At 52.8% G+C, this 24120-nt stretch overlaps 1 protein-coding gene across 2 annotated transcripts; it reads right to left on the bottom strand.

Moving 5' to 3' along the window:
• Positions 1 to 1062: 1062 nt before the first annotated feature.
• PIP5KL1 (phosphatidylinositol-4-phosphate 5-kinase like 1) lies at positions 1063 to 23564 on the bottom strand. 2 transcript variants are annotated; one of them, XM_048823139.2, is made up of 11 exons: positions 23343 to 23564; positions 16786 to 16922; positions 14484 to 14678; positions 13136 to 13186; positions 12462 to 12616; positions 10806 to 10930; positions 10221 to 10255; positions 10050 to 10105; positions 9274 to 9386; positions 5508 to 5670; positions 1063 to 4746 (listed from the first exon to the last, which is right to left on the bottom strand). In XM_048823139.2, exons 2-11 carry the CDS (start codon positions 16786 to 16788, stop codon positions 4326 to 4328), a joined length of 1317 nt encoding a protein of 438 aa, XP_048679096.1. In that variant the 5' UTR covers positions 16789 to 16922; positions 23343 to 23564; the 3' UTR covers positions 1063 to 4325. The 2 variants fall into 2 exon arrangements, with proteins under 2 accessions (XP_048679096.1, XP_048679094.1); XM_048823137.2 differs by lacking the exon at positions 23343 to 23564 and adding an exon at positions 18186 to 18339.
• Positions 23565 to 24120: the final 556 nt, after the last annotated feature.

Below are 24120 nucleotides of genomic sequence, written 5' to 3'. Positions count from 1 at the left end.
TAGGTCCTCTAGTCTGGTCCCACAGGACCAGAAGAATTGTACCCTGGTGCATTTTCTAATAAAACTTGTTTTTCTCTAGTGCTTTCCATGCAAGGACCTCACAATGCTGCATAAACATTCATAGGCCAAATTCACCACTGGCCCAGTGACATTAGCCTCACTCTGTATCTGTGAAGTAGGTGAGTTATTATTGTCCCCATATTGCAGATGGGGAGACTGAGGCCCAGAAAGGCAAAATGATTTGTCCAAGGTGCACAGGAAAGTTTGCAGTAGGTCTGTCGCAGTTCAGTCCTGGGCTGTAACCACAAGACATCTTCCCTCTTGCTAGCTTGTCTGAGATGTCCCCACAAGATGGTCCATTGACTCCTGCTGGATTTGGGGCATGTAAAAAGATAAGATTGAGCCCTAACCAGCTAATTTCATTAATTTAAATCATTTTTGAAATGCAGTCACTCTCTGGAGGGAGATTTTTAAGGTCGCTTGAAAGCCAGTTCAGCTTCCTTTTTCTTTCTAGACAGAAATAGGCACATTGTGGTGGAAGATTTGACTTTGCCATGGTTCCTTGCTTAGTCATCTGCAGTAGCCCGGAGCAATTATGAGAAGACAGAGTGTCTGATTTGTTTGTTCCTTTTCCTCCCTGAGTTGCCTTCAGAATTTGCAATGTGAAGAGCAGTTCAGGAAACACAGAGAAGATGACACAGCTCATCTGCACTTAATGGATTCATCATCAGATCAAATGAGGATCTCAAACCACACCCACACGCACACACCCACACCTATCCTCTTTCCATTGCCTAAAATCATCACTTAAGGGAAAAGGATAGTACTTTGCACTCAGGCCAGTTCTATACAAAGTTGTACCTATAAAACTAGAGGTGTGATTTGATATCACTTTGGTTAAACTGGTGTAACTTTGTGCCGCTTATATTAGTTTAAACCTGGTTTATAGCAGTTTAGCTTGTGCCACAGGCTATAAACTGGATTATGCCCCTTATAAAGTGCTACAAACCAGATGTGGTATAAGTGTGTTCAAATACAAAGATGCATCGGAATTATAAGCTCTTTGGGGAAGGGACCATCTTTTTATTCTGTTTGTACAGCACCTGGCACAGCGGCGTCCTGGTTCATGAGGACTCCTAGGTGTTACCCATAATACAAATAAAGTGATTCAAGTTCAACTGATGTAACTTCTGTGCGTAGACAAGCTCTTATGTCACGTCTTTAATCCCAGGAGCTGAATGCGTTTTGCTGACATTCATGAATGAAGCCTCACCCCACCCACGGGAAAACCGATGAATCTGTTTATCCCCATGCAGTAGATGGTTAAACTGAGGCACAGCAAGATGTGATTTAGCCCAAGGTCAGTGCCAGGGAGAGAATCCAGGAGTCCTGACGCTCAGCGCCATGCTAGATTGTGCTGCCCCTTCCCCTACCTTGTCTCTTTCATGCAGTTGCTCTTTGGACTTTTTTTTTTTTGGCTTGTGTCAGGTGTCAATGTTCAAATAGGGAATTGCTCTGCTGGACAAGACCAGGAAGCTGCATCCTCTTGGGTGACCGCAGGAAGGAATCCCTGCTTTAAAATTATTTATTTTCATTAAGAGCTCCCCACCCCCTGCTATTTATTCTTTTCCTTTTCACTGACCCCCCAACAAGTCTCTGGTTGGGCTCTGAGGTCTCTGAGGCCAAAGCTTTGTGGGGGGGGTTTTTTAAACAACAATGTTTTCCCCTGCAGATTGGGCAATCCCAGTGTTTTTTTCCCTCAATCGGCATTGCCAACACCAGGTTTGACAGCTGCTGGATGGGATTTCTGATTCCTGCTGTGAGGCTACAGGGAGTCCAAATGTCAACACACAAACAGCAGCTAGGCCCCGGTTCATGCGTGACCATCACAACAACTGCACTGACTCAACGGGGCGTTCACAGGAAGCCAAGCCGGAGAGTCACGACTCAAGGAGCATTCTCAGGGCCCCAAACTTGGGGTAACGCTAGACAGCCTCCTGACTTCCCTATACCCAGACAAGCTAACACAAGGAGAGCGCAGCTTTGCTGTGACGCCTGGCTCGTAATCACCCACAGCCCAGCTTTAGAGATAGTCAGGGAGCGTAGCCCTCAATCAAAACCAATCCAGCACTAGGACAGTGGCTTTGGAGAGCAGGGAGGGTAGGTTTTCAGGAGCTAGCCCTAGATCACAGACAGTCCACCGTGGGGATAGCTCAGGGCATAGGACTGATGGGGCTAGGATGAGGATGCAGGTTCTGGCTACCCTCTGTGCTACTTCAGTGCACAAACTGGAACTGGCTGCTGAGTCTGTCATTAGCTTCCCAGCATGCTTTTGGTTCAGCAGGTGCCTTTTGAACCCCAGACTGGTGCCTGTGGAGATTGGGTTTTGCTCCAGCGGCCCTTAGAAGGGTTCATATGGGATCGAAATGGCACCAGCAGTCGGGGGAGATCAGGCCGTCCCTTTCCGTCCATCCACATCTCCTGTCCCATCGTCATCCCAAGAGAGGATCCGGGGACCATGAATGGATTTTGGTGGGGCTATTTCACCACTCAAGATACAAACCGGCTATGACGTTGCACCCCATAATGCTTTATAGAAATATGCTTATGAGTGTAAATATGACATAACTGGAATATGTTTTATGCTAGATATGCCATGTAACATATCATATTCATCCTATTCGTATGCATGTATCATTTTTATATCTGAAGTTATGAGCGTTGGCTCTATGCTTGTATTTGAAGTGTTTGCTGTAGAAAGAATCTAAGGCAGATTTGGTCAACATAGTGTGAAGGGGTTATTCAAGTAATTGGGAGTACTTGGCTAACAATGGATCTTGATAGATGCCAGTCCACATCTGAGCTTTCCTGGGAACGTTTGGGCTAATATACGGGCAATGGCGACGGCCTGTAGAGAACTGAGTCATGCATGGACATGTGAAATGCCCATGTGACTCCAAAACTCCATCTTGTAGCTATGATTCTACACAGGGGGAGAGAAGGGTTTCCACGCACAAGAGAGAGACTATATAAGCCCCTGGAATCCCCTCCATTTTGTCTTCAGCTGGCTCAAGAGATAGCCTCTCCACCCCAAAGAGATGCCTGAAAGAAACTGGAACAAAGGACAGTAACTACAGGGGTGTGACAGGTTTCAGAGTAACAGCCGCGTTAGTCTGTATTCGCAAAAAGAAAAGGAGTACTTGTGGCACCTTAGAGACTAACAAACTTATCTGAGCATAAATACAGCTGTAGCTCACGAAAGCTCATGCTCAAATAAATGTGTTAGTCTCTAAGGTGCCACAAGTCCTCCTTTTCTTTTTACAGGGGTGTGAGTGATTGCTGGACCCTGACTAGGAGGGACTCTTGTCTGTAAAAGAAGCTTATTGGAACATCTCTGAGGGTGAGATTTACCTGCATTTAGTTTCTTACTGTAGTAGGCTTAGACTTGCAAGTTTTTGTTTTATTTTGCTTGGTCATTTACTTTGTTCTGTCTGTCATTACTTGGAACCACTTAAATCCTACTTTTTATATTTGATAAAATCACTTTTTAGTTATTAATTAACCCAGAGCAAGTATTAATTCCTGGGGAAGCAAACAGCTGTGCATATCTCCCTATCAGTGTTAGAGGGTCAACAGTTTATGAGTTTACCCTGTATAAGCTTTATACAGAGTAAAACGGATTTATTTGGGGTTTGGATCCCATTGGGAGCTGGGGGTCTGGGTGTTGGAGACAGGAGCACTTCTTAAGTTGTTTTCAGTTAAGCCTGCAGCTTTTGCAGGACGTGGTTCAGACCTGGGTCTGTGTTCGTAGCTGGCTAGCTTGTCTGGCACAACCAGGCAAGGTACTGAAGTCCCAAGCTGCCAGGGAAAACGGGCTCAGAGGTGGTCCCAGGACATCAGGTGGCAGGCCCAAGGGGGTTTCTGTGATCCAACCTGGCACACCCAGAGACACCCCACGCGGGAGCAATGCAAACTGGCAGCTGGCTCACAGATTCCCCATTTACTGGGTTCCTTGGACACTTGCAGCACCGACATTGAACCCCATCCCCACAGCACGCTGCAGGACAGCTGCTGCCCACAGGGTCACAGCCCCTCCGACTCTTCAGTTCTGATGCCAGAAACCGGCTCTCAGGATGCTGGGACTGGTCCTTCCGCAGCATTCCAGTAACACAGCGGCAATGCTGCCTTGAGGCTGCCCCCTGGTGGTGCAGGAGATCAGCAGTAGGCAGCTTGCAGCACTGTCTGTGGGCCTGTAACTCTCCCAGCGTGAGAGTGGGGCTGTCTGGGAAGCTGCCATCAGTTTCAGCCCCAGTGCAGGGCCCCACTCATACAGTGTGTGATTCCACCCACTGGCAGAGGCGCCTGGCATAATCTGAGGGGCTGACGGTGGAGAAGGTCTGTCCCCGGTACCGGATGCATTTCCACAGGTGCTCGAGCCTCTTGGGGAAGCTGTACACGGTGAACAGGTCAATGATGCCCATGAAGTAGCGGAGCTCCGGGCCATCAAGCAAGTGCAGAGGGCTCCTGCATCTGGGCAGCAAGCGTCGGTTCTGGGCCAGGATGTAGGCCAGATCATGGTCAGGCTTGGCGCTGCTTTGGAAGCTGACATCCTGCACCCCAGAGTTCAGCTCACGCAGTTGGTAGAGGTCGACTTCTCCTACCATCTCAGACACCACAATGTCAGACTCTTCATCCATGATCCCTGACATGGAGGTGAGCAGGGAGCTCTCGGGATTGCTCAAGGACCTGTAGCAGGGAAAGGCCAGGACAGGGAATGGGTGAGATCTTGGGGACACCCCAGATCAAAGTGATAGGAACCAGCAGCTGGTCTGCAGCTTCCCCATTGACTTGGTTCCTTGGACGCTCACAGGCTCCTAAGGTTCAGTCATCTACGGTCATGGATTGTGGGCCTGATTCTCAGTTACACTAAAGCCCTTTATGCCACTTGGCAGGGGAAAGGGTCCCTGAGACCCTCCCCCAGAGGAGAGGGCAGCATACAGCTAGAGTAAGGGCTCTGTGCTAGGCTGCTCCCAGCCCCAGGTGCAGGAGATATGTCAGGAGCAGGCCAGGGGCAGAGCATGGAAGGGAAGGGCATGGCCAGAGATTATAGCTGTTCTCTGCTTCCTAGGGCTCCTAAGCACCTGAGGGAAAGAGAGTGAAAGGTAGAGCAGCTCTGAGGCTGCTGGGACTGACACCAGGGACTTAACATCCCCTTTGCCTCATCCTCCAGTTTGGCCACAAAGGAGGAATGCTGTGACTGAGAATCAGGGCCTGCGACGCTGAGTCCAACTACGTTCCTGTGGGGTCTCTGCCCTCCTGGGGATGCTGGGCTTCAGGCACTCTGCAGGCTCACCCCAAGCAGCGTGGTAGCTGGGGGCAGAGCCTGTCGTGTCTGCTGCTTGCCCCCAAGCAGCCAGAGCTGCAGGAGGAGCAGAGGGCTGGCTGTGAAAGTGGCAACGCGCTCCCCTTCTGTGCTGAGCGTTCTCTGCAGGAGGCTGATCACTCACTTGGTGGTCCTGAAGATGATGTCTGCAAAGGACAGGTTCTGGCCCTTTTCGTCTGCATGCAGGGCCTGAAATGCCACCAGCAGGCTGTAATCCAGCACGTTCAGCTCCTTCAGGAACTGCGTGTCCACCTGCATCTGGCATAGGAGCCAGGAGCGCTGCTGACCTGCAGGAGAGAGCGGAGAGGCTGATAGACATGAGTGAGAGCCCCAGCCAGGGAGGGGAAGGTCTGATAGCCAGGGATGGGAGATAAGCAAGGACAGTTAGCCTGGGAGTGGGAGGGGCAGTGTTCTGCAGGGGACCAAGCAGATGGGGCCTTGGGCAGGGTGACAGACAGTTCTGATGTAGCAGGATCAGGAGTAGAAGAAGCTGCAGCTGGAGGAGAAACAGCTGCTTGTGGAGGAGAGATGAGTGCAACTGGAGGCCAGGCAGCAGAAGTGAGTCAGTGGAAGGAGACACACAGAGCGGAGAGAGAAATCAAGTGACAGCAAAGATCACAGAGCGATCACAAGAGAATGAGTGAGGGCAGAGGGGAGGGCAGTGCAGAGGGAGAGGATGGCTGCTAGTTCAGGGAGTACTGAATGGGAGGGTTACTGGGGTCCCCAGCTTGTAGCTGGCTTGGGACCCAGACTCCATACTGCACACAGCCACCTGCCTGCTGGCCATGGAGCAGCAGGGCTAGATACAGGCCACTCGCAGGCTTTGCAGGAGCCCAGAGGCCCAAGCGTCTGCCTGATGAGCTAAAGCAGCAGCTCAGAGCAAGCAGAGGCACACGCAGCCAAGTGCTTGGACAGGCTCCACCCCACTGTGCTCCGGGACTGTCTGTCTCATGTGGTTCCATCAGCATGAAACTTAGCTGGCAAGCTGAAGAAAGAGGTGGTTGGTGCAGATATGGTCGGGGGGGGGCTGGGGGGACACGTGATCTCCCAGAGCCAATGAGCTGAGCCTTGGAGGAGACAAATAAATAGAAGGTCCTTCATGCTGACTTCAGGGAAATCACTGCCCAGTCTCTGTGCCTCAGTTTCCCCACCCCTCATGATTCTGACCCTCCTCTGCAGATTGCTTGGAGCTCTAGGGACATGAGCCAAGGATCATTATCATCATCAGCATGGTGATGAATGGGCTAAGCAGGACACCACCATTTCCATCCAGCCTCTCTGCACCAATCTACAACCCTGCAGGGTGGACACACAGGCACATCCTGACCAATAGGAGAAGGGGGTAGAAACCCTATGGGAGACCCTGACCCTCGCGGGGGGGAGCGGCAGCTGCATGGCAAACCAGGAGCAGCAGGGAGGCTGAATGCAGCAGAAGGTGTCGGGGAATCATGGGAAGAACCAGCTGGGGCAGGAGCCAGGGAACCACATGTGCAACCAAGGTCAGGTCTGCGCAGAAGCTGTGGAGAAGCAATGGAGCTTGGGAACGTGGGCAGAGAGGTTCCAAGGAGACAAACTGATCCCGCTGACAGGTTCCAAGGAGACAAGCTGATCCCGGCCTGGAAACCCACCTCCAGCAGAAACGGAGCTGGAGAGGCACCAGGCAGAGGAGCCCTGACCCTCTATTGAACTGCTCCCCACCCCCACAGGCCCACACACAAACCACTTTTGGTTGACCTTAAATTGCAAGATTTCAAGCCACTTTCCCCTTTTGCCAGTCCTAGTAAAATACCCCTTCCTTTAGCCCAGTGTCTGACTTGTCAGTGACCCATGAGGGCTAGCGCCTAGCATCTAAAGCGTCTTCGGAGCCTGCCTCCAAGTCACCGTACACCTGGTGTGCTCCTAGTGCCTTTGGGGTTTGCTGGGCCACAGCCCTAACAATTACCCCATCATCACGGGGTAGCAGGACGTCTGCCATCTTGGCTGACACCTGGGGATGGAACCAGGAACGGCAGCCGTAACCCCCAAGTCTCTATAGCTTGAGCTAAACAGCCAGGATCCGAGGGGCCCCCAAGTCTCTATAGCTTGAGCTAAACAGCCAGGATCCGAGGGGCCCCCAAGTCTCTATAGCTTGAGCTAAACAGCCAGGATCCGAGGGGCCCCCAAGTCTCTATAGCTTGAGCTAAACAGCCAGGATCCGAGGGGCCCCCAAGTCTCTATAGCTTGAGCTAAACAGCCAGGATCCGAGGGGCCCCCAAGTCTCTATAGCTTGAGCTAAGCAGCCAGGATCCGAGGGGCCCCCAAGTCTCTATAGCTTGAGCTAAACAGCCAGGATCCGAGGGGCCCCCAAGTCTCTATAGCTTGAGCTAAGCAGCCAGGATCCGAGGGGCCCCCAAGTCTCTATAGCTTGAGCTAAACAGCCAGGATCCGAGGGGCCCCCAAGTCTCTATAGCTTGAGCTAAACAGCCAGGATCCGAGGGGCCCCCAAGTCTCTATAGCTTGAGCTAAACAGCCAGGATCCGAGGGGCCCCCAAGTCTCTATAGCTTGAGCTAAGCAGCCAGGATCCGAGGGGCCCCCAAGTCTCTATAGCTTGAGCTAAGCAGCCAGGATCCGAGGGGCCCCCAAGTCTCTATAGCTTGAGCTAAGCAGCCAGGATCCGAGGGGCCCCCAAGTCTCTATAGCTTGAGCTAAGCAGCCAGGATCCGAGGGGCCCCCAAGTCTCTATAGCTTGAGCTAAACAGCCAGGATCCGAGGGGCCCCCAAGTCTCTATAGCTTGAGCTAAACAGCCAGGATCCGAGGGGCCCCCAAGTCTCTATAGCTTGAGCTAAACAGCCAGGATCCGAGGGGCCCCCAAGTCTCTATAGCTTGAGCTAAACAGCCAGGATCCGAGGGGCCCCCAAGTCTCTATAGCTTGAGCTAAGCAGCCAGGATCCGAGGGGCCCCCAAGTCTCTATAGCTTGAGCTAAACAGCCAGGATCCGAGGGGCCCCCAAGTCTCTATAGCTTGAGCTAAACAGCCAGGATCCGAGGGGCCCCCAAGTCTCTATAGCTTGAGCTAAACAGCCAGGATCCGAGGGGCCCCCAAGTCTCTATAGCTTGAGCTAAGCAGCCAGGATCCGAGGGGCCCCCAAGTCTCTATAGCTTGAGCTAAGCAGCCAGGATCCGAGGGGCCCCCAAGTCTCTATAGCTTGAGCTAAACAGCCAGGATCCGAGGGGCCCCCAAGTCTCTATAGCTTGAGCTAAGCAGCCAGGATCCGAGGGGCCCCCAAGTCTCTATAGCTTGAGCTAAGCAGCCAGGATCCGAGGGGCCCCCAAGTCTCTATAGCTTGAGCTAAGCAGCCAGGATCCAAGGGGCAGTTATGGTCATTCCGACAGGAGGTTCCGTCCACTTCCCAGCGAGTCAGCATCCATGTCATAAAACCAGCTCACCCCACCAATTGGCTTCCCACGCTGGCGGCCTCAGCAGTGAGGCCAGGAGTGAACAGGGACACAGACTGAATTACCGGCTTCTCCCTAGAGGTGGCTGCCTTCAGCTCAGGTGTGAGGCACTTTGGCAAGGTGGCTGCGGGAGAGGATGTCGTACCTTTTTGGTGAATAGAGCACTTAGGCCTCCGGATACATGGATCCTGCATCTTTCTCCAGCGCTAAGCTGGGTCATTCTCTTTCCTCTCTCTCTCTCTTTCTCCCATCAACCTATGATTAATTCACAACCTTCCAGATTGGGACCTATGTAATGAGGAGGTTTAGCTAAGCGGGGTGTGGTAGATGGATAGAGACAGAGGCTGGATGGTGGGTGGATTGAATGGCAGACGGCTGGACAGTATGAAGTGGGTGGGTGTCCCAGCGGGTCGCCCTGCCTCCCCGGGCCTTCCTTGGCCAGGGAAGTACTCACCCAGGTGGATGGAATTTCCTTCGAAGTTGAGATCCTTCAGCACCACGATGACTTGGCTGCCCCCAGGGGCGGGCTCCGTCCAGCGATTCACCTGACACCCTTTAATGTCGTACCTGCACATGGCAATTAGGATAGGTGATTCCTGAACCCCTGTTTAACCCTTTCTGCACCACACCCTAGGCATGACATACAAGAGAGCCCATCGCAGCCGTGGGTCGGAAGGGGGAGGAAAGTATCTCATTGGGCTGCACCATCTGAGAGTGCAAAGGTAGGGTGACCAGATGTCCCGATTTTATAGGGACAGTCCCGATATTTGAGTCTTTTTCTTATATAGAAGCCTATTACCCCCCACCCCCGTCCCGATTTTTCACACTTGCTGTCTGATCACCCTATGCAAAGGGGTTATGCCCATGGACTTTGAAAAAAAGGGTTCAGTGCTCAGTAATTTTTCCATGAAATATTCATGCTCATCAGTAGGTTCATATCCCTTGCAGTCTGCAGCCGCTAGAGGGTGACATGATCACCCATGTTTTATCAGGGTTGCTTGTGCGATATCAGAGTTTGTAAACTCACAGCTGCAGCTATTAGAGGGCAAAGGAACAACACACATGGGAGCAGGTCTGACATTCCCTTTGCTAGTGGGCAGTGGTGACACACACGTTGCAGAGGGGCAGACAGCCACAAAGGCAGGACATTATTCCAGAGAAGAGAGGACTGTACAAATCCCTCTGATTCCAGAGCCATGACCCCTCTAACCGCATGGGCCTGTAACTCACCGTTCAAGGATTCTCTCGTCGGGATAGAACACGCTCTGCATGATGATGAAGTATTTCTAGAGGAGAGAGAAGAAGAGACTTGATGGAAACCGGCACAGAGATGGAGTTGGCTGTGCCAAAGATGGGGCTGGTGGCACGTGACACGGACTCCGACAGGCAGATGGAACCTACCTTCTTCTCCTGAGGCACGATGATGCTGTGAACCCCTGGAAGGGAGGAGACAAGGGGAAAGTTCAGAGAACACAGACCACAATTGGCAGTCTGGCCCGCTGGCGGCTCTGACACCCCCATTAACCAGCAGGGACACTGAGTACCGTGTCCAGGGTACAAGGGCCTTGCAACCAGGGTTTCAAATATCTTAAACATGGTTGCAGCCAAACAGGCTGTACCCAGGTATGGCTAGCAAGGAGGAGGACAGGCCAGACTGGTTGAGAGCAGGGCTTAGAGCCACCTGCTATAGACAAGGTCCCTTCTCAAGCTGGAACCCAGTGGTTCTCGATACACTGCCCAGCAAAAGCCTGTTAGATCCTCACTTGGCAGCCTTGACTTCTGGTCCCCTGAATCGTGACTTGGCTCAAGCAGAATCACAGGGGATAGGCGAGGTGAGGTTCCCCCTCAGAAGGTCCTAGGCCATGTCTCCCAGGTGCCATGTCCTACCATCTCCTCTCTGTTAGGTACTGTCCCAAGCTGGACTGTTCTCCCTGGTGTTTATGGAGCCTCAGTCTTTCCCCGCAGCATGTCGGAGGTGGTTCTTACCCAGAAACTTGACGAGGAGGGAGTGGGGGTATCTCTCAAGGTGCTGGATGTACTTGGGCAGGTTGGAGAGGAGGAACCGGATCTCTCTCTTACTCTGAGTCTTCAGGAAGAAGCATTTGTTGTTCCTACAGCACGAGGAGGCTGAGAGTTACCCCCGGGCTGTTGATGGGGATAGGGGGAAGCGAGAGTCCTCATGTCCTGATCAGACCCAGGACACACTCAGCTCCCCAGGTATGTTCCTATATGCCCAACATCTGCACACTGTGTGTCCACCCCTCCCCTCACAGCAGCAATAACCGAACATTTGGAGTTTTGCCATGAAGACACACATGTGACCCGTCTCCCTTCTTAGCATCGCCAGGACACTGCAAAGGCGTCCTGACTGCTGCTATGAGGAATTGCCCCTTGCTAGTGAATATCTGACACGAACGGTTCTGATCAGCACCCCCAATACTTTATCCTTACCCACACACTGTCCCATACCCAGAGACTGGACAGAAACAACACTCTGGGACATACGCTGTCCAAAAATACAGATAGCCTCCCAGTCACACACGGAAACCACCGCAGAGCAGGGGACAAAACACAAGCGTGATCTCCCACCTAATAAATGGGTAGCCTCCCCTCCCCAAACCCATGCAACTACCCACACTGTCCATGGTCTGACATATCCACCAGGTCATGCCAAAATGCAACACACACTTACACACCCTAACATATTGGGTACCTACACAAATCTAACAAAACACAGATCCATCCTCTCTCCCTCCCGCTACAGCCAAGTGCACACAGCATCACGCACCCATTGCATCTGCACACACAAGCCATCTGCACACACAAGCCACATACAATGCCCTATATCAGGGGTTCTCAAACTTCATTGTGCCATGACCCCCTTCATGACCAAGGAAGGGGGGAGACCTGAGCCTGCCCGAGCCCCACTGTCCTGGCTGGGGAGATCAAAGCCCAAGCCTCGCTGTCCTGGATGTAGGGGGGCAAAGACGAATCCCAAGGGCTTCAGCCCCAGGCAGGAGACCTGTAACTCTGAGCCCCTCCACTAAGGGCTGAAGTCCTCATGCTTTGGCCCCAGGTGGTGGGCCTTGGGCTTGGGCCCCAATCCCCAGAAAATCTAACGCCAGCCTCCGCAACCCCATTAAAACGGGATTGCGACCCACTTTGGGGTCCCAACCCTCTGGCCTACATTATAGCAGAGGCAGCATATTTGTGCTGGTTGTTACATGGGTCAGCTGCTGGGTGCTCTCTGATCACGACAGATCTTTCTAGTCAGTAGTAAGTTATCTTCTTGATTGCTGGTTCACTTAGGCAGTTAGTTCTGAAAGGCACGGTACAAATAGATCTTAGGCCAAATTCTGCCTTCAGACGTTCACCTGTCTTCCTGTGGATATCAGTAGGTGTTAGGCGGGACTACCTGAGGTTAAATTGGCTGTCATTGATCACCTAGAGGAGTGGTTTTCAGCCTGGGGTCTGCAGATCCCTGGGCGTCCGCAGACTATGTCTAAGATTTCCAAAGAGGTCTGCAGCTCCATTCAAAATTTTGTACGGATCCGCAAATGAAAAAAGGCTGAAAACCACTGACCTAGACCATTGAGCTCTCAGAGAGCGCAGACCTCTCTCTGCACTCATGGGAAGACTCACGTCAGGAAGAAGTCGGCCTTGCTCTTGGAGTTGCTGATGAACTGCAGGTAGGAGCTCCTGGAAGACAGGGACAGCTGGTATTCCTTCTCCGATATGCCCAGCAAGTGCCTGAAGTAAGCGAAGGCCGGGCCACCATACGTACGCATCTCAAAGCCCTGCAGCGACCCGGGAGGAGCAAGAGGTGAGACCAGGTTCTACTGTACCATGCTACCCGGCACGCATGCCAGGCTGCCAAGTGCTTTCACCCCACCTCCCCCAGTCAGCTGGAGAGGCGGGGGAACAACTGCTACCGGCTGGCCCACAGGGAGCTAGGAATAGCAACAGCATCTTGGTCCTCCCTCAAAGCTACAGAACGCAGACATGGCTACTGTTGGACTAGAGAGTCAGCACAGGTGACTGGTGGAGGTTGTATGGATGTGCCTCTGCATATGTATGTATACGTGACGGTGTGGATAGGTATGGATGTGGGTGGGAGGTATAGAAATAGGGGGGTGGCTATCTGCAGCTCTGATGGACCCTGGGGATAGCTGTATGGTTAGGGTGTGCGGCTACAGCGTAGGGGTTGGGGGGTGGCTCAGGAATCCTGCGACAGGTCCGTGTTAGTGAACTGGGCCTGGTGTACCAAAGCCTCTGGCCGGGGCCTGTGCTTTTTCCCTGCTGTGGTGAGTTCCTACCTCATGGGCCTGCTTCAGCACGGCCTTGCAGTCTGTGTCACTCAGGGCATCCTGGCAAGGAGAGAGAGACAGAGAGTGAGTGCACTGCAAGGGGACTTCTCCCCATTCACGTTCGCTGCTTCGCCGACCTTCCCAATGGGCCTTCCGGAAAGCAAATACGAAATGATCTGGGGGGAGGGAGGGGGAAGGGAAATCGGCCTGGGAGTGTGGGGACTGCAAGAAACATGATGGCAACTAGAGGGAGTACACCGGCCTCTGGGCTCACCCCAGCCCCAGGCCTGCCCCATCTCTCTCCATCTCTTTCCCCTGCTCTGCCCCAGTGCTGTGGATGGAACTGATGCGGGACAGTTATTCCTGTCTTTTTGAACCCCTTCTCCTCACTGCTAGCCAGCTGTCACCATCCTGCCACAGGAGGTCAGGATTTCCTCAGCAGGGATAGGCCCCCCCCATCTACCCACCTCATGCTTCTCTGGTTCCCATCATTGCAGGATCTCAGCCCCCTGGCACAGACTTCTCCATTTGCTAAGGGGAACGCTTCTTGCAGCCCCTGGTCTAGCAGGTCTCTTATTATTATTCAGGCCTTTCAGTAAAAGCCTTTTGTCCTCTGGCTCTCTCTATGAAGCTGTGCCTGCCCTGTTAGCCCCCGTGTAGGGCCGGAGTCCCATCTCAGTCACTCTGGTCTGAATATGCAGGGAAATTCATGGAGTACCACCAAGAGGCTGGCTCACTCCACATAATGTCCAGTGAGTCCGGGGGGGGTCACGGGAATGCTGGGATGGGGGCCAACCCTGGGCTTGAGTTGGTGTGCGCATGACACAGATCACTAGCTACCCCCATCCCTGGGGGCAAGGGGCGGGGAGTCCCCTACAGAGCAGCCTGTTCTCCCTCCAGCAGGAGAGGGGCCACTTTGCTCTTGTCAGTCAGGAGTTTGCTCTGATCACCTGTGCAGAGCTGCGCCGGGCTGCTAGCCAAGCAGTGCGTTTGAGCCACCAGTTTGGCTGGGCCGGCCAGGGCCGAATTTCACATCAGTTCGTCAGCGTTCTCCAAAGAGGGAGCACTAGCCTAGTTCTTAAAGTAGGGGGCTGCCTGGCTGCCTCGCCCTAGGACATGGGCCCGGCCCTTCCCCTCTCAGTGTCAGGGGGATGCAAAGCACTTGGGGCTCCTTGACTGCGGGGAGACAGGAGGGAGGAGAATGGGATCATGACGGGAGCGCTTAGGAGGCTGCACACCTTTGCTACAGCAGCACACCCACTGGTAGCCCCGTGCTGGGGGAGAAGGCCGTGTAGGAGTCTCGTCATATGGTCTGGCAGCTGGGGAGGCGAATGAGCCTGTCCCGGGAGGTACTCACCGCAGGCGGGTTGTCAATGGCCTCTTGGATGGCGGCCCTGAGCCCCACCTTCAACATGCAGGTCAGGTCATAAAACTCGTGCTCCCCGTTGATCTCAAAGAGGCCCAGGAGCTTCCACTTCTGGCGGAGCTTCCAAAGGAACCTGCGCTTCAGCGTGAGAGACCTCCGGCCCCTCGTGCTCTCCGGGGCATCCGTCTGCAGGGGACAAGGCCCAGTCGAGGAGTCAGAGGAGAGAGCAGGGCTCCATCCGGAGGCGGAAAGCCCCGGAGTCCCTGGGCAGAGAAGAACCAACCTGTTCCCAGCAGACAGTGAGGGGCATAGGACCTGAGCTTGAAGAGGTTTGAGGGAAGATGGATGACTGGCAAAGTGGGGGGAGTTCAGAGAGGAACAACAGCAAGGACCAGGGGGCTGAAGGGGAGTAAACTCCCTCTGGTCCTTGAGTGAGATCCCAGACCCACTGACATCAATGCCAAAGTTCCCATGTACTTCAAGCAGGCCAGGATTTTGCCCCTGGAGAACATTTGAACTCCTGGTGAAAGAGCCAAACACTTAGTCCTCGCGGAGACAGGAGCAGTGTGCATGCAAGGGTCAGAGCCAGGCAGGCCAGACAGAATGGTGGTTATCGCTCTGCTGAAAGGCACTAGTGGCTGCCACCAGTGGGGGCTGTAATCCAGGGACAATCACACACCTCAGTAAAACCGATGGGGGCGCCAAGCACTCTCTGTCAGACTCCCTAGAAGGAGCACTTAACCCTTGTATGTAAGGAAAACAGCTACAACCAAGAGAGGCTACTGCCCAAGACACTGAGTCACATGGCCAGGTCTGAGTTAGCCCAGTAGCATAACAGGGGTTTCCCTGATTGCGCACACCGGAACTAGGATATCAGTTTGCATCTTGAGTGGGAACAGCTAATTTAGACCCCATCATTTTGTACATATAGTTGTATTAGCAGATACTAACTTTTTATCATTTTTGTATGTTAATCTCTCATAATTCTTTTATATGCTAACCATAAGCCTTTTTATTTTGTGTATCTATATATTTATTAAAAAAAAGGAGTACTTGTGGCACCTTAGAGACTAACCAATTTATTTGAGCATGAGCTTTCGTGAGCTACAGCTCACTTCATCAGATGTGATCTGATCTTCATCACATCTGATGAAGTGAGCTGTAGCTCACGAAAGCTCATGCTCAAATAAATTAGTTAGTCTCTAAGGTGCCACAAGTACTCCTTTTCTTTTTGCGAATACAGACTAACACGGCTGTTCCTCTGAAACCTATATATTTATTGTCCTATATATATTGAAATTAAAAAGTTCTTTGTCCTTTAATTGAACCTAATGGGCAAAGAACATGAGAATGGCCAGACTGGGTCAGACCAATGGTCCATTTAGCCCAGTGTCCTGTCTTCTGACCGTGGTCAATGCCAGGTGCTTCAGGGGGAATGAACGAACAGGTCATCATCAAGTGATCCATCCACTGGGACAATGAACTCAATGATGAAATGCGTATAATCTTTTACCCTGATCTTATTAATATAGGCCAGATGTCCCAGGAAGAGACACACCCACCCATCCACAACCAACTACTACAAAGTTTCTACAGAAGGATGTTATAAACAAAATGAGGTGACTGATACAGGATACTTGTTATGACAGATGGGCTCTGTAATGGATGAAATAATGCACCACTGAAAGGTGTTTTAAAATCATTTAAGCACTGTCAGTAGTCACAGCTGTTAGTAATAATGACTGGATTAGAGATTCTTTTTTGCTCATCAGTCAGGTAAACTGAGGATGACATTCCAAGAAATTCCATTAGTAATGAGGAAAACAGAACATATGGTAAAAATAATTATGAGAAAATATTTTCCCTTCCAAAAAAGGAGTTTCTTTGTCTCACACACTATAAAAGGACATAGGTTTGGGGTGTTAGATAGGGAACAAACACTGTCGGCATTCCTCCAGTACAGAGGAGGGGATTCAACTACTTTCTCTTCACCGTCTACAGGGGGGTGGCAAAGCATCTGTTCCTTCTGTATAGAGCTGTATCAATCTCTGATTGATAATCTCGATTAAATCAATTCCGTATGAGCCTGTCATCTGACAATCGCAAATCACTATTCAATTCAAACACCCAACGTTGGGATTATGTTTTCCAAAGTGCATTACTTTGCACTTATCAACACTGCACCTTCCCTCCCGTCTGTCGTCACATGCCATCTCCCAGTCACCACTGCAAGTCACCAGTCAGCTCTCTGTAGACTAGTTTGAGAACGCCTATAAAATACAATATGACTCACCATGGCTTCTCTCTGAATGTCAGGCCTCAGCTCTTCAGTGAACGCTACCTGCTGATGCTGCTGGCACAAAGGATTCCTACCAACGAACCCCAGTCCATAGCCCACGGGGCACACCGTCCATGCTGGCGGGAACCAGCCTGTGCAAAGCAAGAGCACAGGGTGCAATGATTGGTCAGTGCAGCAACCAGACAAAGCACAGTTAGATGGAGCATGCATGCATGAAGTGGGGAGTGCAACATGAAAAACCAGCTGCCTTAGTGCCGGGGGCATGAATCAGTGTGCGGAGCAACAGCTGAACCCACGTAAAAATACAGATCACTGCTTGGGCAGAGCAGTGGCAGGAAGATGGGCTTGAGTGAGCTCTGACTGGCCTGCTGGATGGGATCAGCAGTGAAGTGGGACCAAACAGGGCGAGTCTAGACTCCAAAGGGAGTTAGGTGCTGGGTGGGTCCCAGACTGACTGACATCGAGAGACTTTACCTAATGGAGCACAGGAGTCGAAAAGCTACAATCCACGGACTTGCGGAAGCCTTGGCACTAACGCAGTCAACAGTTCGAGACGGTCCGATTTTAGGAAGGCAAATTTGGGGAAATTACAGAGCAATAGGGTCTGCTCTCATTGAAACAGGGTGAGAGCCGCTGCTGGCTTCAATGTATCACTGTGACCATCTTCTTAACGACTTCCCAGAGCTCCTCTCAGGATGAGGCTCCATGGGCCCCTTCTGGGGGAGGGCTCAAGGGCTATTCCAGAACGGCTCCCCATGGGGACCCTATTCTGCAGCCCGTCCCTGTGTTCTGGAATGACTCGTGCGCTTTGTGAGCATGATCACCGTTCCGGAATAGAATGTCCACACACGGAGCCATTCTGGAATCGCTGTGGCAGAATAGCTTATTCCACAACAGTTGTTCTGGTCAGTTTCCCTATGCAGACAAACCCTTTGGTCTCAGAACATCCTAGTTTAGACTCTCCTCATGATGATGATGCCTATTCATCTGCATTCCAGTAGTGGCCCAGGCACCCCGGCAGAGACCAGGACGCTGGGGTGCTAGGCGCTGTACAACGAGCCGGTCCCTGCCCCAAGAGCTCTGAAGAAGTCACCGGGTGCTGGGGGAGGCAAGGGGAAAGGCAGACCCGGTAGCAGCGCTCCCAGCAGGAAATGAGCCTGATCCCGGGGCTCCCCGTCCTGCTGGGGGAGGACAGCCCAGCCCAGGGACAGCTTGCTGCCGGTTTGGGGGGCAGGGTGGGCAGCGGCCCGCCCCTTCCCAACCCCGGGAGCGGGGGTCTCATGGCATTCAGCCGGGGGTCCGGGGCAAGGGCAGGGGGCGCCGGCTGTGAGCGCAGGGCCCCGCTGGGCTCTGCCCCGGAGTGAGGGGGGTGGCGTGGCCCTGTTAGCACCTACCTCTGCGGGCGTCCTCTGCAACCGCGGGCCCCGCCGCCTGGCCCCGCCGCGCCCCACATCACTGCCCGCCCGCGCCAGCCCGCAGCCGCCTCCCCGAGCCCCCGGGCTGCTGCTGCATCGCTCCTGTCCCTAGCAGGCGCCCCCCGGCTCCCGGCGGCGGAGGCTGGCGGCCCCGGACCCCCTGCCGCAGCGGCGGCGGCTGCCCAAGGGCTGCCCGCTGCAGAGCGGAGCGGGTGACATCAGCCTGCCGGCAGCTGGCCCCGTTGGCAGCAATGCCGCGGCGGGCGGGGGAAAGGCAGAGGAGACCGCGGCCCGCGCTCCCCCGGCGGGGGTGGGTCTTGGCCCTGCCAGAGGGTGCAGGGTTAACAGCTGCCAACGTGTAGCCGTCCTCAGCACGTGCCGCCTTCCAAGGCTTCATCCCCACCCATCCCTGCAGAGCAGGTAGCTGGAGCCCCGTTTGGGAGAAACTGAGGCAGAGAACAGGGCAGTCACTTGCCCAGGGTCACCCGAGGAGTCATTGTCGGAGTCCTGCTTTGAGCACAAGAGACCTAGGTTCCAATTCTGCCCTCAGACCATTAGACCAGAGGCCTTCAAGCCCTGAGCTCTGCACCTGCCCACACAAGGTATTCACCTGGCATTCAGGGGCAGCACCCTGCAAGTTTTCCATGAAGAAACAGGGGGCATCTCGAGCCCTTATGGCTGCAAGGAAAATCTTCCAAAGGTGATGGGCATGTAGCGGACACAGTTCTGTCTGCCTGAGTCTGCAGCCAGCCTGGGACAACAGCTCTAGGAGGGAGGTGAACAGCCTGGATGGAGCAGTAAGTATTAAGTCAAATTACCACAGGGTCAGAGCCAGGTTTTCATGTAACATGGGTGACCAGCTGCCTGGGGCAACCACTGCAAGTGTGCGAGCAACGCAGGTCACGTGCCACCGAACCCTGGCAGGCCGCAGCACCCAAGAGATTTTTTTTTCTCCCCCTGAATGACAAGTTTAGTGACCACATTAGGGCCATATCCTCTCCCCTACCAGCATTGGGCCAGCCGCCCCTCATCATTCTCCTGATTGCTTGTATTGTTATTGATGGGAGATCTGCTGTGGATTGAGGGGTGTAAATGGACCTGCCTTTGCAGGCTCAGTCCTGGCCCAGCATTTGAAATCAATTGCCCTGAGTTTCAGAAGTACTGAGAACCCTGGAGTTCCCACCGACATCGGGGGGGACTGCAGGTGCTCAGCATCTCTGAAAGTCAGGCCCAGAATGACACTGACTCCTCGGCACTGGGCCAGAGCTCCCAGAGCAGCGATTGGCACGGGGCAGAATAAAGCAACCAGGATGGTCTTGATGGAGGCTGGAACTCTGTCCTCGCCTCACCCTGTGGGGAAGACAGGCCTTCGGATAACCCCCATTGCCTGTATTGCACTTTCCAGCCCAGGAGCAAGGAACCATTTCACACCTTTGCACTGGGGGGAGCTGAAGCCCCAAGGGGGGAAGTGACTTGCCTGAAGTCATCCAGTGAGTTGGTGCCAGAGCAGAGAATAGAAGCCAGATCCCGACTCCCAGCTCTGTGCTCTGATCCCAAGAACAGCCCTTTCCAGATCCATGTGGGGGAGGCAGGAGGGACTCTAACCAAGTGCAGAAGCCCGAAGGCCAGGGGAGGGACCCTGCGATGCCCTGCAGGATCCTGCCAAGAATCCCAGGCAGCACACCTGGAGCAGAACACATACCGTATTCACCCTAATAGCCCCTTTCTTCCAGGCTGCCAGCTACCTTTGTACTGTATGAATAAGAATAGCATCTGCAGCAACATGGGCCAGGACACAGCTCCATGGGCTCTGGCCCCTTATGCGTTGGGATGAAGTGGGTGTCAGGGGTGCATTCCCTGCAGTAAGATGCATTGTGGAGGGAATGATGCTATCCACTGACTCCCCTGCTCAGGGCAGATCTATGTGACATACAGCCAGGACACCACAACCTCCCTCAGCCGTTACCACAGGTCAGCTCCAAACAGTGGGAAATCGGGGGGAAAACAAGCAGAGAGGAGACAAGGCCCTGGTGGGCAGCACCACAAAAAGGGCACTATGGGAGTCAGCCAGGCAGCTGCCTCAGCCTGGCTTTGTCAGCACATTTCAGTGACAGCCCGTGTCTTCCTGTGTGTGGCAAGGAGCCAGGAATCCGGGCAAAACCACAGCCCTTTCCAAGAAGCAGCTTAGCTGAGACATGGGCTCTAGGGCCTCTAGTGTGGGGTGGGGAAAGGACTTGAGGCCTCACTCCTGGATGGTACTCGCCCTTCCTGGGATTTACTCCTGGCCATCCCCTGACAGAGTGTCAGGGGAGCCCTGTCCCCTAACTCTCATGGGAGAAGCTCCCACCATCCTCCTGCCTTCGCCCTTGAAGCAAATGCAGGTTCCGCAACCAACCTGTCCCCTTTGGGGTTTTCCTCCCGGCGTCTCCAGTTTAATGGTCCAGTTTCCTTCCTTTCCTTTTGGTCTTTAGGAGGAAGAGGCCGGGGTTGCTTCTTTTGTTGGCATCTTTCCAGGAGTGAGACAGGACTTTCCACCCCTCGCACGGGACTCCCTCCCTTGCTCTGGGGGGGCCACTGAAGGAGCTGTTGTAATAATTGGGGTGTAGCAAGCCTCCCTCAATTGTGAGCTCAGCTGGCAGGCAGTGGGTGAAAGGTCACACACATCTGACAATCATCTAGAACAATAAATGCTGACAGAGAAAGGTACAAAAGGGCCACAAAGACTGGCCTAATCTGCTGACACCAACCGAGGTCTGTTAAGATTGTGACTGGTAAACTAGAGGAGAATGGAATCGGAGATTAATGGACCAAAACTGGCATGTTGGATATTATGTCTAACTGGTGGTCACCCATCGCCCCCCTTTGGGATCCTTTAAAGAGATTTTGGGTGGACTGAATAGGGGGATTCCCTCAAGCAAAAGTCAATAGAGCTCTGCTTTGCTCTAGAGACTCTGCCTTCGTTGGTGAGCCTTGAGCATTGGGACCTCCAGCCTAGCAGACCGTGAGGCTGCCTGGACCAATGAAGACCCTTGCCTGATAGAGCAGGATCTCGTGTGTAGCTTCCCTTTCTTCGAGTATTCCCTTCCATTGCCGCTATCTTCCTCCTGTCCTCGTTCTCGGCTTTTCACCTGATCCTGGAATCTGCCAGCCCAAAGCATCTGTCCGTGACTGACTAACTACCGTGTATCCTGAGAACGTCAACAAAAAGCTGCATTTCCCCATGCTTGCTATCCTTTCTCCCCTGCATTTCTGTATCTTGGCTGTCAAAAGCAGAAAAAGTAACCATCATTAACAGGGGCCAACTCAACATTGAGCAACAGAACTAGCCCTTTCTTCCCCGTTAAGAAAGATTGCTTGAAAAAATAAGAGACTAAGCAATCTTCTTATGTGGCCTCTCCATTACTGCAAGTGTGCAACCAACGCAGCCCAGTCAATATGATCGTCAGCTAATCTCTTGATGGATGAATAGTCCTTTTAATCCATCCAGGATACCACATTATCCATCCAATATCTTCTTTTTCTGTCTCATGTTCTTCTGCCATCAACTTTCCCTTCAAGTGCCTGTAAACATGCATCGCCCACGGAACCCCATAAAATGTGCCCTGCAAATCAAATCTTTCTTTTCGTAAAATCTCTAACTAAGGTTTGCTGAGTTCCAATCATCTCCAGTACCTTTTTGTTGGTTACATGGTCTAGCCATGAGATTTTCAGAATTCTTCTGACCCATTATTTGGAGGATTGCAGTTTATCATCAATTGTTTGAATGTCCGGATTTCACAGCTGTAATTTAACACAGACCAAATGTAAGCTTTTAAGAGTCGGAATTTAGTCTTCGGATTTATGTCCCTTCTCACCAGATATTTATTGCTCCACAATGTCTCTTCCGCTCTTGCTAGTTTGGTGCTGATATCCCATCTTCCATCTTCAGTAATGATCCTTCCAAAGTGGTAATCATTTCTCATTTGCTGTACAGTAATACCATTTCAGCGATACCCTCTCTGAAAAAGGGACTTTGGTAAGTTTGGATTGTTTGTTTTGCAGAACCCCTCCTTTTTGCTTTGAAAATACTTTGTGTTTTGTTCTCCGTTCTTCTTCTCTTGCGTATCTCAATCAATACACCTCCAGACTTTGACATGAATTTTTGAGGGTGTTTGTCATGGGACTAAAAAGGCCGAGGTGTCTCTGTCTTTGAAACCCTGAACCACGTTTAACTAGGTAGTGCTAGTTAAAGACAGGGTCACTCTAACCCTTTTGACTTGCTGGGCCCACTTATTCCACTGAAATTAACACAACAGAGCTCAACCCCGGCAGTTCTCCCTTTGCTGGGCTCTGAGGCTCCACCTACCTCATCCAGCCTTTGCCAGGGGAAGTCCCAGAAGATGATATTAAACTGAGCAGCTGGGCCAGAGCCTAGCAGGAAGGGTGAGAAAGCCGAGGGTAAGCAAGAAAGCAACGGGCAACAAGGAATCCAGAATCTCATCTTCTGTTCAACACATGCTGCACACGGAGAGCATATAGCTGGGAGAGAGCGCAGTGGGCTTGCTCAATAGACATGGGAGTTCATTTCTTCTGCCACTCTTCTAAAGCAATAAGGGTGTTAACATTGTTATGACTAAAGCTCAACTGACTGGCCCTGGTGAGCTGTTTCAGACTTTGCTCCAAAGGCATCTGCAATGCCCAGGGTAGCTGGTGGCCCCAAGCATGGCAGGGCTCCTTCCTGCTTGAGGAAGGAGCAGACACCTCACCCATGGTGAGCCTTCGTCCCTGCAGCTTCTAGAACATCTCGGGAGGTAAAAACTGCCTTCCCTTTTGGCGAGAGACAGAGGTTTCTCTTTTAAACACATTGTGCCAGAGTAACCTGCGAAGACCCTGGCAGAAGCACTCGAGGGGGAGCAGAAGGCAGCAGGCTCCTGGGAGAAGAGCGGGGAATCAGCTACATTTCACACTAAACTGGACCACTCGCTGGCCATCTCTGGCTCTGGGCCCTGTGCTCCACCAGGACTGGCTGCCTCCCGCAGTCCCTCCCCTCCTCACCAGACCCATTGGACAGCTGAACCATTCTCTTGACAGACAGGCCATCCTGCCACTGCCACCCACACACACACTCTCATTTCAGACTCCACACTGGGTTCATACTTGCCCTTATCTCCCGTGAAAATGCTTGGGAGAGTAAGTCCCTGGGCTTGTTCCAGTGACGCAAGCAGAATCCTGGGGATTATTCCAGCGGCACCCTAGGGTAGCTGGGGTTAGAAGACACAGGGAGTAGAAGCTGGAAGCAGCAGATTCCTGAAGGTGGGCGGGAAGAAATGGAGCAGCAGCAGCTCCAGGGCGGGCAGGCTAGGAAAGATGCCTGGAGTTGCTAAGAGATGAGGCTTTTGCTTCCTTTTTTCCCCAAAGCATCCAGGGGTGGAGTAACCTCATACTCATGGGAGCTGCTGCCGTTTCTCCTCTTTCCAAGCACTGAAGAAAGCAGACTGAGAAGTGCACCGGGGGAGCTCTTGAGTGGGAAGCAAGAGAGCTGGAGCAATAGGTAGTATAGAAAGGAAACGGAGGGATTTAGGACTAGCCCAACCCCCACCACCTCTGACACAGGGCCCATTCTGCCCAGGGAAGATATCAGTCCCAGCAGACTGGCCCGCTGCGGGGAAGGCATTGGCAGCAGAGCGGGTACACAGTGCAGCGAGGGTGCCTTTGCCTAAGGGCTCTAAATAGAAAAGTCTGGCTGGAATCTTGCCGTTCTCACCCTATAGCCCAACTCCCGTGGCAAAGCTCCAGAGCAGCAGCTGCAAGTGGGGCTGCAGGAGAGGTGAAAGAGCCACCCCTCGGCTTCCCAGAGCAGGAGGGCTGACGCACATGGGAAGCTAGGAGCGATCTTCTATCAAACCTGAATATTCTAGAGCCTCCAGCGCAGAGC

This window comes from Caretta caretta, chromosome 16 (assembly GCF_965140235.1).
Source record: "Caretta caretta isolate rCarCar2 chromosome 16, rCarCar1.hap1, whole genome shotgun sequence".
NCBI classification, from domain to species: Eukaryota; Metazoa; Chordata; order Testudines; family Cheloniidae; genus Caretta; species Caretta caretta.
This window is presented reverse-complemented; position numbering and strand designations above follow the sequence as displayed.